This window comes from Mercenaria mercenaria, chromosome 13 (genome assembly GCF_021730395.1).
Source record: "Mercenaria mercenaria strain notata chromosome 13, MADL_Memer_1, whole genome shotgun sequence".
Taxonomy (NCBI): domain Eukaryota; kingdom Metazoa; phylum Mollusca; class Bivalvia; order Venerida; family Veneridae; genus Mercenaria; species Mercenaria mercenaria.
The window spans coordinates 44,010,437-44,029,033 of record NC_069373.1 but is presented as its reverse complement, the minus strand read 5'-3'; the positions used below and the strand labels follow the sequence as shown (position 1 = coordinate 44,029,033).

The window sequence follows — 18,597 nt, the reverse complement described above, 5'->3', positions numbered from 1 at the left end:
TATTATCTTAACCAGTGTTCAGCCAGCCAGGCTAAGAACATTGATAGTAAAGAAAAAATATTATCTTAACCAGTTTACAACCAGCTAGCTATGAACACTGACAGTAAGAAAAATATTACTTAACCAGTTTACAGCCAGCTAGGTTAGGTACACGATGTTAAAGCAGATAATCATTTTAAACAGTTTACGGCCAGTAGTTAGACACTGACAATAAAGCAGACTATCATTCTAACAGTTTACAGCCAGCTTTAGGGTAAGTACATGATGATAAATCAGTTTATCATAAAGATCAGTTTACAGCCAGCTAGGTTAAGTACACAATGGTCTAAATTACACTAAACAGTTACAGCAGCTTTAGGTAAGTACACTGATGATAAATCAGATTTATCATACAAATCAGTTTACAGCCAGCTAGGTTACGTACACTGACAGTAAAACAGACATATCATTCTAACCAGTTTTCAGCCAGCTTTAGGGTAAGTACACTGATGATAAATCAGATTTATCATACAAATCAGTTATATATATTACTGACGTTATAAGTAAACAGCCACTAACGTCTAGCTGAAACAGGTAGTGGCACACCCCTGACAAGTATTGTGTACTTAGATCTGTCACCTGAAAATTTACAGAAAATGCAGGACCAGATATTTTCTTTTATTCTGAATGTATTTTACTTACTGAGAAAGTCAATGTTAACTGGTAATTATGAAACGATAAAGCAGTCTTCAGAAAAGAAATACAGATGCTTTCTTGTTCAACAGTACTTAAAACTATAAACAATAAAGAAGGCAGTGTTGTTCATATTTTATCTAATTAAATGGTAGAAAGAAAAATGTGCTCTGTTCATTTATATGAGATTAAACTTCTTAAAAAATGCAAATGTAGCAGACAAGTCCAGTGGACAATTATGAAAGGCTATATACAATAACGTGAGAATACAAAATAAAATGGAAAAATACACTTGACTTTCCTCACAAATTTACATGTAAAACAATGTCTGAAATTTTATATTTAAGAAAATACTTTTAACATTTTAAAGTCACTGATTAAGGTGATATCATACAAACCAGTTTACAGCCAGCTAGGCTAAGAAAACTGATAGAAAAGAAAAAATATTATCTTAACCAGTTTACAGCCAGCTAGGCTAAGAACATAGATAGTAAAGAGAAAATATTATCTGAACCAGTTTACAGCCAGCTAGGCTAAGAACATAGATAGTAAAGAGAAAATAATTATCTTAACCAGTTTACAGCCAGCTAGGCTAAGAACATTGATAGTAAAGAAAAAAATATCATCTTAACCAGTTTACAGCCAGCTAGGCTAAGAGCATTGATAGTAAAGAAAAAATATCATCTTAACCAGTTTACAGCCAGCTAGGCTAAGAACATTGACAGTAAAGAAAAAATATTATCTTAACCAGTTTACAGCCAGCTAGGCTAAGAACATTGATAGTAAAGAAAAAAATATCATCTTAACCAGTTTACAGCCAGCTAGGTTAAGAACATTGATAGTAAAGAAAAAATATTATCTTAACCAGTGTACAGCCAGCCAGGCTAAGAACATTGATAGTAAAGAAAAAATATTATCTTAACCAGTTTACAACCAGCTAGGCTATGAACACTGACAGTAAAGAAAAATATTATCTTAACCAGTTTACAGCCAGCTAGGTTAGGTACACTGATGTTAAAGCAGATATATCATTTTAAACAGTTCATGGCCAGCTAGGTTACGTACACTGACAGTAAAGCAGACATATCATTCTAACCAGTTTACAGCCAGCTTTAGGGTAAGTACACTGATGATAAATCAGATTTATCATACAGATCAGTTTACAGCCAGCTAGGTTACGTACACTTATGGTAAAGCAGACATATCATTCTAACCAGTTTACTGCCTGCTTAAGGGTAAGTACACTGATGATAAATCAGATTTATCATACAGATCATTTACAGTCAGCTAGGTTAAGTACACTAATGGTCATAAATTACACTAAACAGTTTACAGCCAGCTTTAGGGTAAGTACACTGATGATAAATCAGATTTATCATACAAATCATTTACAGTCAGCTAGGTTACGTACACTTATGGTAAAGCAGACATATCATTCTAACCAGTTTACAGCCTGCTTAAGGGTAAGTACACTGATGATAAATCAGATTTATCATACAGATCAGTTTACAGTCAGCTAGGTTAAGTACACTAATGGTCATAAATTACACTAAACAGTTTACAGCCAGCTTTAGGGTAAGTACACTGATGATAAATCAGATTTATCATACAGATCAGTTTACAGCCAGCTAGGTTAAGTACACTAATGGTCATAAATTACACTAAACAGTTTATAGCCAGCTTTAGGGTAAGTACACTGATGATAAATCAGATTTATCATACAAATCAGTTTACAACCAGCTAGGTTACGTACACTGATGGTAAAGCAGACATATCATTCTAACCAGTTTTCAGCCAGCTTAAGGGCAAGTACACTGATGATAAATCAGATTTATCATACAAATCAGTTTACAGCCAGCTTGGTTACGTACACTGACGGTAAAGCAGACATATCATTCTAACCAGTTTACAGCCTGCTTTAGGGCAAGTACACTGATGATAAATCAGATTTATCATACAAATCATTTACAGTCAGCTAGGTTAAGTACACTAATGGTCATAAATTACACTAAACAGTTGACAGTCAGCTCGATGGTAAATCAGAAATTTTACAGCCAGCCAGGTTATGTAGACTGATGGTAAACAGAAATTTATACTTACCAGTTTACAGCCAGGTAGGCTGACTGATGTTAAATCAGAAATTTTACACAAACCAGTTTACAGATAGTAAGATGGAAAATCAAAATTATTTAACTAACCAGTTTATAGCCAGCCAAGTTAAGAAGACTTAAGGTAAATCAGAAATTTTATACTAACCAGTTTACAGCCAGCTAGATTGAGGACATTAAGCATTCTACAGCAAAATGCCAGGTTCTTTATTGCACCATCTGTGATTTGCTGTCAATGATAAAATAGATACATGCAACAATATTATACTGTAATGTAACAGGAACATCACATGCTCAAAAATTTAACATAACCAAGTCACTTTCAGATTCACTAAAATAAAACAATCATTTGAAATTTTTACCAATAATAACATGATTTTGTTTTTGATAGTACCCAATGCTGTGACATTTCACAGGTAAAACTGGCATAATGTATGTAAGAAAACAACAACAACCCCCCCCCCCACCACCACCAAAAAAAAAAACATTCAAAAGACATGGAATTAAAAAAGGATGAAAAGAAGATGTGATATATAGATCAAAATATTTTATACTTATGATCAGCTAGTTTAAAATATTCACTTGTGGCAATATATTGCATCTTATGTACACACGGTGACAGATATTTTGACCTTACACTGTTTGTTGTTCAGAGGATGTTGCTTCGGAGAGATATATGCATGAAAAATTTTGTCAACCTGCTTTTGTAGATTGGCATTTGTTCTACAGTGGTGCAATTAAAATAAGTTTTACTCCATGGTTCTATAATAGAGGTGCCATTAATAGAGGTTTTACCATATGGCTCTAATGATGGTACATCTAACTGAGGTAATACTGTAAGGCTCTAATGAAGGTGCCATTAACAGAAGTTTTACTGTATTTTCAAACATACCATGCAGTGTGAGAGATCCAGCCTTTCAATATTTTTACACTGCTGAGCAAACTTCTGTAGACCAAGATCAGTTATGTTGGCACATTCCGAGAGCGTGACATCACGGAGTCGACTGTTGTTGCCTAACGATGAGAGACCGCCATCCCCACAGTTACAACCAGATATATCTATTGACGTAAGACTGTGGGTCTGACCTAGCAGCTCGATACCTGCCTCACTGATGTGTTCGCAGAAACACACACTCAGGTATGTCAAGTTGTGGCAACTGTAAATGAACAGAATTGAAAATCAACAACACTACAGTAATAAATACTTAACTGCAACAGAACTGAACTGTGTGCCTTATGAGCAGTTGTCAGCAAAAGAGCGAACACATTACTGAGTCACTTTCAAATTCACTACAAGACAGAATTCCAGTCCAGTCCAAAATTCTTCATTCTGAGTTCAGTTTCATTACTGACCAAATGCAAGGCTACATTTTGATACTGGTCTCAAAACTACGGTTTTATAATCTTGAAGCCAGTGTAAGTACCAAAACATGAGGCATATTATCTGCGCCTAGCCTATATATGTCTTCAAAAAATAGTTGGAATATGGAAATATCAGGCTTGAGGGTATTACTGTTTAGGCAGTAATGAGGCTCTACCGAGTTACTGCAAAACAGTGACCAGAAGGCCAAATATTTCCATCTGCACCTTCAACTAGTGATAGATTCTTTTTCTTGCATGCCGTATTCTTCAATAAATAGAAGATATAACTGAATGAAGTATTGCCATGCAATACAAAGTCCACTTCTGGAAGGCACCTACTGCAGTATAACATATAATGAACTGATATCTGTCAATGATGTATAAACAATATTGTACTATATATAAAATATGTTATAACAAATCACTTGGATTAAAATTTGCATAAACAAAAATCTGCAGTTGTTGGACCGGATAGGAAAAAAGCCCTGTTGACCTTTGACCTCCAACTGTGGACCTGTGACCTTTGAGCTTGGGGTCCAGGTTTTGCACATGACATGTACATCATCATGGGAAACATTTGTGCCAAGTAATATTAATATCCCTTGATGAATGACAGAGTTATGGACCGGACATGAAATTGTGGATGGAAGGATGGACAGAAAAGCACAATCCTATAGTCCCCGAAACTGGTTTTCAACCAGTAGGGGACTGATAAAGTAAAACAAAAGCTTTTCTTTTAAGCACTATTTTATTACAGTAGCATATGAATTTACACATTCATTCATAAATTACAGCATTTGAGTCATCTTGCATCTTGCAATGTAAGACAAGTTTTTCTAGCACCAACAAAAACACAGGAAAATCCTGTCCTGCATGCAAGAATACTTGTTTTGTGTTTTATGTGTTACAAAAACAAGTCCATAACTTTTCAAACTTACCGTTTATGAATGTTAACCATGGCCATATCTCCAACTCGTATACAGTTTGTAAGATTGAGTTCTCGTAGTTTAGGTCCACATGGTCCATCTACCAACTGTCTCACTCCCTTATCAGTTATTCTGTAATACACAAGTATGATTTTCTGAAATTTGTTGGCCTTTAAATCACACCAACACAATTTACATCATCTTTATTGATAGAGGAGGACCCCAATGCTCCTCCAGACATTATTTCAAACACAGGTATTATCATTATACCAGATTTATAAAGTTTTGATCCAATGAATGGTTTTAACTGCTTAGTCAAAGAGGCCCTCCTACTTCAATCAAATAACATAAACAATGCAGCAGATAATAAACTTATTTTTGACAATTTATGGTATATATACTTTGGTACCAATGCACAGAATAAATTATCGTAATGACATTTCAATGCAACATCGGGGTAGGAAAAGCCTGCTCCATTAATTCAGGAAAGATAACTCGTAAGAATAAGGTGTGATGCTGTGATGAAAATGCCCACACACAAAAATTGGTTACGGTACCTGACACAGTCAGCAAAATTTGCAACAGTCAAAAATCTACATGTTGACAGAGATTTCAGTGCTAGGTCTGTCAGTCTTTGGCAGTCAGCGATGTATAAATGTTCCAAGTTTGCACAATGCATTCCAATAGCACGCAGGCTCACATCCGATATTCTGTGATTTCCTGAAATTTAAATTCACAACGATTTTGGTACACAGCTCTATTAGGCAGCTTTAAAACAATACACAGAGCTTAACATATTTGTCCAGACACTGAACAATTTATTTTTTAAGAGTCAAAAACAGTGTAAGTGTTGAACACCATTTAAGCACTGTGTACTCTTTACATATTTCATTGTGCAAGGAGTAAAATATAGTAACTATCTCTTGAATAATCTTCTCTGGAATAACCCTCACTCCTGTAGAACCATCTTTGGAATAACTCTCTCTAGTATTTACCCACTCTATAATAACCCCTACCCCCATAGAACAACCATCTCTTGTATAAACCTCTCTGTAATATCTTTCTCCAAAATAACCCTCTCTGTAGTATCTTTCTCCAAAATAACCCTCTGTAATATCTTTCTCCAAAATAACCCTCCCTGGAATATCTTTCTCTTGAACAACTCTCTCTGGAATATCTTTCTCCAAAATTATCCTCCCTGGAATATCTTTCTCCAAAATAACCTTCCCTGGAACATCTTTCTCCAAAATTACCCTCCATGGAATATTTTTCTTCAAAATAGCCCTCTCTGGCATATCTTTAAGTAACCCTATCTGGAATATATTTCTCTTAAGTAACCCTCTCTTGAACAAACCCCACAGCAACCTGTGTTCATTACTTCATCTTTTTCTCTGACATGGGGTTTGCAATACAGATTTTAATGTTCTTCTTAAAAGAATTTTTATAATACAAACCTTCAATTTTGATTTTCTTCAGACTCTTGTTCCCAGCAATTCTTTTGAAAGTTTCATCTGAGATGAGAGGGGAACCAAGGAAGGACATTGTGTGAATTCTGGTTAGTCTGTTGGCAACTGGGGTGAGGCAATCGTCACTGAGGGTCGGAAAATCATTCAGCAACAACGTCTGTAGATTTGTACAACCCTGCGATAAATTCTTGAAACCATCTGGTGTGATCTGTAACATGAAGGAATATTTGTTTAGTTGGTTTAACACAAATGAATACAGACACACATTGACCAATGTTCCTGGATTTCTAACCAGTATACCTTTTACCCACAAGTAGCTGAAAAACTCTCTTGATAAGGAACGTATGGTGGTACAACTGACCTGATGGGTATTGTCTCCAGTCAGTTATTATTGAAAACACATGTCTTTCACGAAATTTGAACCTTTCAGTCTTGTGCAATCATGTACTCTACCAATTAAGCTAACAACACATGAAGAATGTTTTTGTAAGTATTACGAAGGCAACTCATAGCATTACTTCTTTCTTTACTGAATTAAATTCAATCAAGATAAAAAAGTGAACAGAAATGATTTAAAATGTCATGGCTGCACCATGTATTAAAAAAACCCTCAAAAACTTAAATTATCATTAACATTTCTGCTATTCGAAATTTTACTGAATTAAATATCTAATTCCTAGTAACTTTGTTTAAACAGCATCTAAAGATTCTATACTGCTGAAAATATGGTCTGAATTTCAAATGCTGAAGCATGATTTGCCCACAAAGGCCCAGTGTCTAAGGTTATTAATAGTTTGAAGACCAGTCTTCGAGTGCAGTGTTACCATTGGTCAATTTCAAGTCTTAATCAAGTAACAACCAATCAAACACTAATGTTTTCAGACTGGTCTGCAAACTCAGCTGCATAGCCTTCAGCTGTAGTCATATTTTGTAATGGGTGAAAAGCAAACCTGTCTACCTGTAAACATCCAGAGACATCAAGGTAGTCTAGTTTCTTGCTGTTCTTTCCAGATGACAGATAAAGAAGACCTCGGTCTGTGAACTTCTTACAGTGTGCTAGAGACAGGTACTGTAGGTTGCTGCAGTATCTGAAAAAAGACGTGTTAAAATGGCTTCATACTGGCCTTGTGTTTTCTTGTATTGGCCCAAGGCTCTAGCAGTTGTACTGGCCCTTAGTCTTGGACCAATTTGACAACCTGAGGACAAATAAAAAGGCAAGTATGAAAACACTTGCTTAACCATAATTTTGTTAAACAGATTCTTACAGGCCCACCTCAACTTAACTAGTCAAAATGCTTGCCTTGATATTTTAATACTGGCCCTGTTTTTCTTATATTGGCTCAATCTGTTTAATGATATGCACTATTTTAATATCTAATATTATGTCCAACATAGCATAACTGAATAATAAATCTGCACATTGGTCTCAAAACTTTCCATATTATAGGGTTGTTTTATCCATGGACTGTCTTGGCATTATGGGTTATCATGGATCTTCACAATTTCCAGATGCAATCTCTTCATGCCTAGCCGCTTTACCCAATAGGGGGGGGCCTAGTGGCAATTTGATAAAAGACATTATGTCTGACATTATTCGTCCTCCACCTCAGATTCATGTGGGGAAGTTGGCAGTAATTTTCCAAGAACATGTTTGTATTGGTACAGAATCCATGAACACTGGTTAGGTTAACTGCTTGCCGTTACATAACTAAAATACTGTTGAGAAATGCGTTAAACCTAAAACATTTCATGTCAATCTGACACATTTTGAATACGCACATCAACAGATAAACTTGTAGACATCATTTTTAACACCAGCATATGTGTACTTACTTTGCAATAGTTCTAAGGGAGGCATCAGTGATGTTGGTATGTGACACATTTAAGTATAGAAGTATCTTACATCCTTTGGCAACCAATTTCAGCATTTCATCCTGTAAAAACAAGCATATGATATAGGTACTTGACCAGTTTGTTATGATTAACCCTTATCAAGCTGGACATGATTGATTCTGCTTTTGCGACCAGTGTAGATCATGATCAGCCTGCACACCTGCAGCCTGATCATGATCTGCACTGTTCACCATTCAGTCAGTATCTTTTTCAAAAACACCCCTTTTAACAGTTAATGGCACTGTCCAAACTGAAAGATGGACAAGTTCATTATAGCAATTTAGCAGGGTAAGGGGTAATAACACTATTTATCATGGAGGTTTGCTCTAGCAGTGTTCCTTGACACCAAGATGACTGCAGGGAATATTTGTCCATGCACATTTGTGCTTCCTCCTTGAAAAAAGTCTTTATTATTTAAACTTCCACTGTTATTTTTGTTATGCTTTATGCAAGAAACTGACAACTTTTCCACAAGAATAAGTGGCAAAGAACAAATATGACACCAAACACTTGGTGTTTTGCAAATCGCCCCCATGTGGTTCTTGGACGATCTATGTATGAAAAGAATTGGAACCACTGTCTTACCCTTGCATGATCGTAAGAGGCGACTAATAGGGTCTTAACACTTGGTTTTGCTGTAACTCTGTGATTCCAGCAGGTATGCAAATTTTGATTCCATACCTCATGTTTTTATTTCGATGTAAATGAGATGTGAAACCAAAATTTGTAGTCCTGTTTGGCGCCATATAACCTATACTGTGTTGGTGCGCCATAAAACCCAAATAAATAAATAAGTTTTTGCAAATCATCACCGTTTGACTCACCTAATTCTCACATGAATTTTTGTGAAATGCTGTTTTATTTTACAAGATACTGATACAAACTTCAACATCATTCTAAAGGTATGTGATGGTGAAAGTAGTAAATATCTTTGAATTTTCAAAAATATTTTTTTTTAACAATGACAGTTTCATGACCAAAAATATATTTTTCTCATAGTAAAATCAAAGAAAGTAACAGTTTTGGCCAAAATATGGTAAGATCCAAAGGCTAAAAAATGACTTGTACTGTACAATTTTAGTAGGATACACTTACTAAATAGCTTGCCACTCAATAGTCAAAACTATTGCCCAAGGTCCAAAGGTATTTTATTACATAACATAAGAAACTAGAAAATGCTTTTGTAAAAAAGCGCATGTCTCCCCCAATGCAAAGTCCTATAGGCAAGAAGTCAATAGGGGTCAGGAGCGAAAGTCAAAGAGACACTGACGGTTAGCTGCAATAGGGATCATCTACTTGGCATGTCGAGTCATCCTGTTAAATTTCAACACTCTTGGCCTAGTGGTTCTCAAGTCACTGTTCAGGCTCCTGTGACCTTGACCTTTGATCAAGTGACCTCAAAATAAATAGGGGTCATCTACCCTGCATGTCCAATCATCCTATTAAGTTTCAACATTGAAGGTCAAGTGGTTCTCAAGTTATTTCAAAAAAATGATTTTACATGAACAGGCCACTGTGACCTTGACCTTTAATAGACTGACTCCAAAATCAATAGGGGTCATCTACTCTGCATGTTCAATCATGCTATGAAGTTTCAACATTCTGGGTCAAGTGGTTCTCAAGTTATTGATCGGAACTGGTTTTCCATGTTTAGGCTCCTGTGGCCTTGACCTTTAACAGAGTGACCCTAAAATCGTTAGGGGTCATCTACTCTGCATGACCAATCATCCTATGAAGTTTCATCATTCTGGGTCAAGTGGTTCTCAAGTTACTGACCGGAAATGGTTTTCAATGTTCAGGCCCTTGTGACCTTCACCTTTCACAGAGTGACCCCAAAATCGTCAGGGGTCATCTACTCTGCATGACCAATCATCCTATTAAGTTTCAACATTCTGGGTCAAGTGGTTCTCAAGTTTCTGACCGGAAATGGTTTTCAATGTTCAGGCCCATGTGACCTTGACCTTTGATGGAGTGACTCCAAAATCGATAGAGGTCATCTACTTTGCATGTACAATCATCCTATGAAGTTTCAACATTCTGGGTCAAGTGGTTCTCTAGTTATTGATCGGAAATGGTTTTCCATGTTTAGGCCCCTGTGACCTTGACCTTTGATGGAGTGACCCAAGATCGATAGGGGTCATCTACTCTTTATGTCCAATCATCCTATGAAGTTTCAACATTCTGGGTCAAGTGGTTCTCTAGTTACTGATCGGAAATGGTTTTCAATGTTCAGGCCCCTGTGACCTTGACCTTTGACGGAGTGACCCCAAAATCAATAGGAGTCATCTACTCTTCATGATCAATCATCCTATGAAGTTTCAACATTCTGGGTCAAGTGATTCTCTAGTTATTGATCGGAAATGGTTTTCAATGTTCAGGCCCCTGTGACCTTGACCTTTGACGGAGTGACCCCAAAATCAACAGGGGTCGTCTACTCTTCTTGACCAATCATCCTATGAAGTTTCAACATTCTGGGTCAAGTGGTTCTCTAGTTATTGATCGGAAATGGTTTTCAATGTTCAGGCCCCTGTGACCTTGACCTTTGACGGAGTGACCCCAAAAACAATAGGGGTTGTCTACTCCAGCAGCCCTACAACCCTATGAAGTTTGAAGGTTCAAGGTCAAATGGTTCTCCAGTTATTGCTGGGAAATGAAGTGTGACGTACGGACGGACGGACGGATGGAAGGACGGACGGACGGACAGGGCAAAAACAATATGTCTCCTGGGGGAGACATAATTAATTTTCGAAGTTTTATTTTCAAATTTTTTACTTATTAGCCAAGACCAGCCATATAGCACAAACTACGGACTAGCCATTTATAAAAGTTGTCAGTTATAGTAGGGTATATATCAAATGTATAAATATTAAATATACTCACATTGAGTCCAACACATTCTGAGAAGTTGAGGTCCTGCAGGTTACTGCACTCGCTGATACTGGTGAACGATGGTTCCGACACAAATTGGCAACTCCTCATGTTTAGGTGAATCAAGTACGGCCGACATTTATATAATAATTTTGTCACTACTTTATCTGTTACCCTGCAGTTAACAAAAAACAAAATATTTTTCTTAAGATTACAATAACATATTAATGAAAAGTTTGCAGTTTCAGGCCGAAACTTTGATATATCTGAAACATATTCCAGGAGTGTGACAATGGAAAGACTTTACAATAAAAAAAATCTGTATTTATTTCTAAATCTTATAACATCTAAACACTGATGAAGAAACTTTCTCAAGAAATGTTGTAACAATGTCTTAAAACTGTGTTTACAGTAAACTGGTTATTTGTTACATTCACATTTTCTTTTGCAATTTCATAGTCAGCCTCCAGATTCTTTTTAGACAGAGTAGCAGTTTCATACTTGAATGGATAGCCAAACATAAAGGATTTCATTCATAACTTTTAAAACATTTAATGACGCACATTCAAAATGTACTAAAAAGTCTTGTAAAAGCAAAATATGAAGTTTTAAATGTGTAGTGAAGAACTTGATTAAATTCACTGGAATTTTTTAGCAGAACATATGAATATTTATAGGTCTTCACTACATGAGTGCACTACAAGAACACGTATTAGTAGATGTATTGAAATCACAACCTCTCAATGTTCTTAAGAATTCATGATTTGTTAATCACATCCTTTTTTTAAATATACTTGTGAAAATAAAACCCAGTCTACAGTATACTGCAAAATTATAAAAAAAAAAATAATACTCAGAATTAGAAAAAAATTGGCAAGAATTTTAAACGATATTTTAAATAGGTCAGAGATGTTGTCTTTTTTTCTTCTAAGGTTTATTTCCAACCCAAAATATGTCCACAGAGGATGAACAAGAGCTGTCACTAATGGTGACAAATGCCCCCGCAGCACCTTGACCTTTGTGACCCCAAAGTCAGTAGGGTTGGTGTACTCATAAAGTACTATCAGCATGTAAAGTTTGAAGGTCCTGGGTGCAGTGGTTTGCGAGTAAAGTGCCTTCATGCAAAAATCTAACGTTGGCCCCTGTGACCTTGATCTTTGACCTGGTGACCCCAAAGTCAGTAGGGATGGTATACTCGACAAGTACTATCAGCATGTGAAGTTTGAAGATCCTGGGTGCAGTAGTTCGCGAGTAAAGTGCCTTCATGCAAAAAGTTAACGTTGTGATGAACGAACAAACTAACTAACTAACGAACTAATGAGCGAACGGACGGACAGACGGACAGTTGAAAATTAATATGCCTCCCTTTGGGGGCATAAAAAATTTCTTATTTACCCAATTTATTAAAAAAACATTTTAACATTTTTTTTTACATAAAACCACAAGACCTTAAGTGTATCAACATAATATGTAACACACTGAATAAATGCCCAAACATCTGAACATTTCTGTAAGTCTTTTTTTATCCACAAAAAGTTGAGAAAAAAATCAACAAACTCTGGCCTTAATTACATCACTGCATTGTATGTTAATTTCACCAAAACTTAATGTGAATTAACTACAATAAGCAAAGCAGCACACAATATTGTGTTAATTTTTAGGCATTATTAAATTTGTGTAAGTATTTTAACAAACTTAAGCAGAGATGACTGCAGACTATATAAGCAGTTGCTCTTAACCCAGCCTATCTCAAACTCAACATTTGCTGAAAAAGTTAAAGAACCTTTCATAAAAAAAAACATAATTCATGATGTTTTCCTATTTGAGACAACCATGTTAGCACTTTGGCCAACTTAGTAGCAAATAAATAGCAGTTTGAATGACAGGACTTGAAATTTTTTTCACCCCATGTGGAGTTGCGGTAACAGAGTTGATACTGAATTTTGACAGGACTTAAAAATGTCTTCAACAAAGTTTTGACTGTATATATGAAGTTACTATAACTACTGAGCTGGATAAATGAATTTTTTCAATGGCCTTACACCTCTAAAAGTTTCCCTTTATCCAAGTTTCTATCAGAAGATATGTAGAGAGTGGAGGTACAGAAAGTAATCAGGGGTGATAATTATTGTAAACCCTAGAGGTAATGAATGTAATCAGGGGAGACAATTATTGTAAAATGTACTGTATTCAGGGGGAGAAAAACACTGTAAACTGTAATCAGGGGAGACAATTATTTTACATCTTAGCATATTTTCATTGAATTTTGGATAAAAAAGAACGTAGAGACCTATATCGAGCCTAAAGACACTGATAAATATAGGACTTGCAATGATAAATAAAAGACACTGATTAACATATGTAACTTGTAGTTATAAACAAATGAAGCACTTTTCTGCTATCAATATGTGGAAGTCAAAAGTGTGTATTACCTGGAACATGTAAAACTTTTAAATATTTCCTTTCAAATACTGCTAATGCTTCAGTTTTTAAGCTGTAAATCCATGACAATTAATATTACAAAAATATATTATATAAGTTAACAAAATATAAGGCAGCTTGTTTGAAATATGTGGAAATAAAATTGGAAGTAGTTGCCTCAAACCCATGTATTTGTCATAAGATTTTTAACACACAACATGTAAAGCAATTGTGTCTGCAGTGATTATTCAAAAGTTACAAGTATTGAACATTCCTAAATTTTACTGTGACAAATTTATATTCAGTTAGTAAAAACTAGAAGAGTGGAGGTAAAGAAAGTAATCAGGGGAGACAATTATTGTAAACCTTAGCATATTTTCATCAATACTACATCTCCTTTTTCTGCTCACTTGCAACAACCTGTAGGTATATGCAGAAATTAATTTGGTTCTATAAATATAATAATATCTTGAAAAAACCTGAGATATGTCAATAAAAATTTGATATTTGTAATAAAAAAGATAATCTTGAAACAGAAAACAATAGCAATACTGTTAAATACTTTAAATCTGAAACTTAGTTTTGCAATTTTTCTCCAATTTGCCCCATGAAATATTGGATTTACCACAGTAAAAATGTGCAAGCCAAAATTAGTACACACTGTATAAACTGATACAAACTTAATTGTCATTTTTTGGAAAATTCGGAACTGGCAAAGGATGACATTCATGCATATTAGCAAAACTAATAAATGTTCTTGTAAATAAAAAAAGTGTTTAACAGTATAATATACAATCAAAATATACATAAAGATGAATATAATGCAGATTTTGATGTCAACTCAACTGCTATTTCACAAACCAAAACTTGTTCTAACACAAGGGAAAATTTGATGACAACTTATCTAAGATCAGAAATTGAGACAGCCAGAAAGTCTTGGTCGCTCTTTCCAAACTCAAGATCTATTCGCTCTATTCATTTTTATGTTGTTTTAGCCTTTTCACCTTTATCAAAATTACAGAGAAGGTTTGTTTTTCTCAATATATTGAATTTATGCACATTTAATGATTAACAGACAAGTGTTTTTTAAATACTAGAATCAAGCAACATCAGAACTGAGCTGACATAATGGTATAAGATAAGTGGGAGTGGTTATAAACAAAAATGAACTGGCCAACCAATCAAATTCATTAAAGTTATGTGACTGACCACTGATATGAAAGTACAGTACATACAGGTATACATAATATACTTAATTAGCATTAAAATAAAATGGAATTAAATCACCATGCAGTTTATCATACACAATTAAAAAGACATGCACATTATATTAAGTACATCATACATGCATTGATCAATGAAATTAGAGAGACAATTGGTCATGTTAAAACTGCATTTCTTCCCCTCACCGATGAATATGTTCCATTTCAGGCGGGTTAAAAATCACACGCGGTTTTATCCCCGCTCCATCACTCAACTCAAAATTTTTATTCAACTTCTGTGCATACCCGTCTAAAAGCCTTTGAAGAAAGAATATATTTATGTATAATATCAACAGGATTGTTTAATATTTTGTAGAATAGGTGAATCACACAGGTTTTGATACAAAGTAATTCTAGACCAAACAAATAAATAACACCATTAAAAAAGCAAGAATTAATTTTAAATTTTGGTGGTAGGGCGTGAGTCCCTCTGTATTACAACCAGATCAACTATTAATTTTGTAAATTATTGAAAGGAGATTAAGTTTGTGAATGGAATCAACAGAAACAACTCAAGCATTACTGCCTATTTAAATAGGACACTATTTTGGCCACAAGTATACATGAAAACTATTACAAAATAAATGCTGAGAGAACCATATTGACCATTGCTGCTTTTATAATGGAAGGGGAGATAATAACTAGAGTTGTCACAGGAGTGATGAATTATACCCCCACAATATGGCCTTGTCACAGAACTAAGCCAATGTCAAAGCTGAACTTACTTGACCTTTGACCTACTGACCTCAAAATCAATAGAGGTCATCTGCTGGTCATGATCAAACTTCCTATGAAGTTTCAAGATCCTCGGCCCAAGCGTTCTCAAGTTATTGTCTGAAAAAGGTTTAAATGTTCTGGGTCACTCTGACCTTTGACCTTTGGAACTCAAAATCATTACATGTCATCTGCTGGTCATGACTAACCTCCCTATTAAGTTTCGTGATCCTAGTCCCAAGCGTTCCGAAGTTATTGTCCGAAAACAGTTTAAATGTTCCGGGTCATAGTGACCTTCACCTTTGACCTACTAGCCTCAAAGTGGAATGTGACCTGTATTCAATCATGTTACACCTATGTATAAAAATTTATGATCCTAGACCCAAGCGTTCTCAAGTTATCATCCGGAAACCATTTAACTGTTACGAGTCACTGTGACCTTGACCTTTGACCTACTGACCTCAAAGTAAAACTTGACCTGTATTTCAAAATGTTACACCTGTGTACTTAAATTTATGATCCTAGGTCCAAGCGTTCTCAAGTTATCATCCGGAAACCATTTAACTGTTCCGAGTCACTGTGACCTTGACCTTTGACCTACAGACCTCAAAGTCGAACTTGACCTGTATTTTAGGATGTTACACCTGTGTACTAAAAATTATTTAAATAGGTCAAGCCTTCCATGAGTTATCAACTGGAAACCGTTTTACTGTTCAGGGTCACTGTGACCTTGACCTTTGACCTACTGACCCCAAATTCGAACTTGACCTGTATTTTCTGATGTTGCACCTGTGTACCAAAATTTTTTTTAAATTGATCAAGCCTTTCATGAGTTTTCATCAGGAAACCATGAAAACCAACAGATCGACCAACCAACCGCCAAGCTCACTCCTATATACCACCCCCCCCCAAATTTCGTTTTGTTGGGGTATAATTATTGTATTTTTGCCTTCTTTCAATATAACATTATAGGGTTATGGTTCTTGTGCTCCTAACTTCCTTTGCCATCTATCACTGTATCAGGGCTCCGGAAATTTTGATAACTCAATCGGTCCGAAACGAAAATCCTGACATCGGCGCTACCCCACCCACCGCATTCCCAATATTACATATTTTGTAAAACGTGATAGGGTAAAGAAATAAGCATGTCATGCATTAAAACTGAGTTACCAGTCACCGCGCGTTACCATACAATGAAGACAGTTATTCAGGGTTATGTGTGATCGTTACTTTGTTTACATTTCGATGTTTTTCCGAGATAATACGAGGCATTGACACCATGTGCATAACTAGTCTAAAAGCCAACGCACGTGACTTCGATACCGTATACACGGCAGATACTTTGTGATGTTTCCTCATTCTTTGACGGAATTCTATAAAATACAATGCGTCAAAGTGAGTTACACGACACATATTCTCTGCTAAACAGCCTCAGTATTTAAAGAATACTCTGCCGCGGACCAAATGTGTACGTTATTTGAACGCTGAGATCGAATTTCCCGCATTTATAGTACCAAAACGTCACGCGCGTTGGCCACGGATATTTCATTTCACTTACATTGTACTTCAACAAGCAACTACATTTTATAAAGTTATATGTTCTCTTCTGATGTAAACAAAATTTCATTTTGAAACGTTTTTTAAAAGACCGGTTTTCTTTATCATTCGTGGTTGCCCGTCCATTTTTTTTCTTTTTTGTACAGTCGGGTTGCAAAGACGATTTTCTGCATTTGTTTCAACTGGAGCCCCAACAAATGAATCATGTAGTTTTTTCAAATCAAGTAATTATAAAAATTATTTTTATCGGTTTTCCATGTGATGTCTCATTAAATCGAAGACCTATAACGTACAATTATAGCTCTTTGATTAAATGCAGCGACCATTTGTTTGTTACCATGATCAAACATAGCCTTTTGAAATAAACCATCCGTCGGATCCTAAATAAAAGAAGTGGATCCCCATCGAAATGATTTGGATCCAGTCAGAAACGTTAGGAAACCAGTCAAAAATGTTAAATACACCGAAGTCGGCTGTCTGCAAACATTAAAGGATGTGCCGCGCGAGCACTGATTGCATCACGCGCTAATTACAGACCGATTATCAAAGTGACAATCAGACCGATTGACACGTTTATTGATTATCTGAAGGTGCGACCAACAATTTCCAACTTGGCAGGTGATCGTGTATTGAGATATCAGACCGAAATTTATACTTTTCTCCATTTTTACGGGACCGATTTTTTTCGTTTTTTCACTTCACGAATCGGTCTGAAAAGTCAAAAATCAGTCCAAAACCGACAAACAGGCAAATTTCCGAAGCCCTGCACTGTATCAAATTTTCATAATATGAGCCATGCCATGAGAAAACCAACACAGTGGCTTTGCGACCATCATGGATCCAGACCAGCCTGCGCATCCGCGCAGTCTGGTCAGGATCTGCGCTGTTCGCTTTCAAAGCCTATTGCAATTAGAGAACCGTTAGCGAACAGCATGGATCCTGACCAGACTGCGTGGATGCGCAGGCTGGTCTGGATCCATGCTGGTCGCAAAGCCACTATGTTAGTTTTCTCATGGCACGGCTCATATTTTCTTCAAGGTTTCTTAACTTCTTATCCTCACAAAAAGGTTTGATAGACAAATGGATAAACTTAAAAAAGTCTGCTGAGGTCAGTTAATCTGTAATAATGTTGTCTTTTTACTTTGTCCAGATTGTATGACAACAAAGAAAAAAGAAAATTTCTGCTATATTTCTTAAGAAGGCTTTGAAACTTAGTGACAGATAATATGTGATGGAAGCACATGAGAATTAGTTGTTTTCACCAATTTTTCCATTCAAAATTAAAAAAAAAATTCAGCTGTCAGAGGGTATTAAATGTAAACTGCCTTACTTAATTTAATCTTGATGT

At 35.7% G+C, this 18,597-nt stretch overlaps 1 protein-coding gene across 16 annotated transcripts in view; it reads right to left on the bottom strand.

The window, feature by feature from the left end:
- Positions 1-18,597, bottom strand: part of LOC123528546 (dynein regulatory complex subunit 6-like) — a 65,216-nt gene that overhangs the window by 11,742 nt on the left and 34,877 nt on the right. For 8 of the 16 annotated variants that reach the window (XM_053521656.1, XM_045308316.2, XM_045308327.2 and 5 more), the window contains 9 exons: positions 15,126-15,236; positions 11,308-11,470; positions 8,368-8,468; positions 7,493-7,622; positions 6,523-6,742; positions 5,626-5,788; positions 5,081-5,200; positions 3,673-3,937; positions 2,929-3,009 (listed from right to left, as the gene is read on the bottom strand). In XM_053521656.1, the coding sequence (XP_053377631.1) occupies positions 2,929-3,009; positions 3,673-3,937; positions 5,081-5,200; positions 5,626-5,788; positions 6,523-6,742; positions 7,493-7,622; positions 8,368-8,468; positions 11,308-11,470; positions 15,126-15,236 (1,354 nt within the window). Of the gene's footprint in view, positions 1-417; positions 619-2,928; positions 3,010-3,672; positions 3,938-5,080; positions 5,201-5,625; positions 5,789-6,522; positions 6,743-7,492; positions 7,623-8,367; positions 8,469-11,307; positions 11,471-14,082; positions 14,137-15,125; positions 15,237-18,597 lie in introns of those variants that run through there. The other 8 variants (XM_053521659.1, XM_053521662.1, XM_053521664.1 and 5 more) reach the window with 4 other exon arrangements.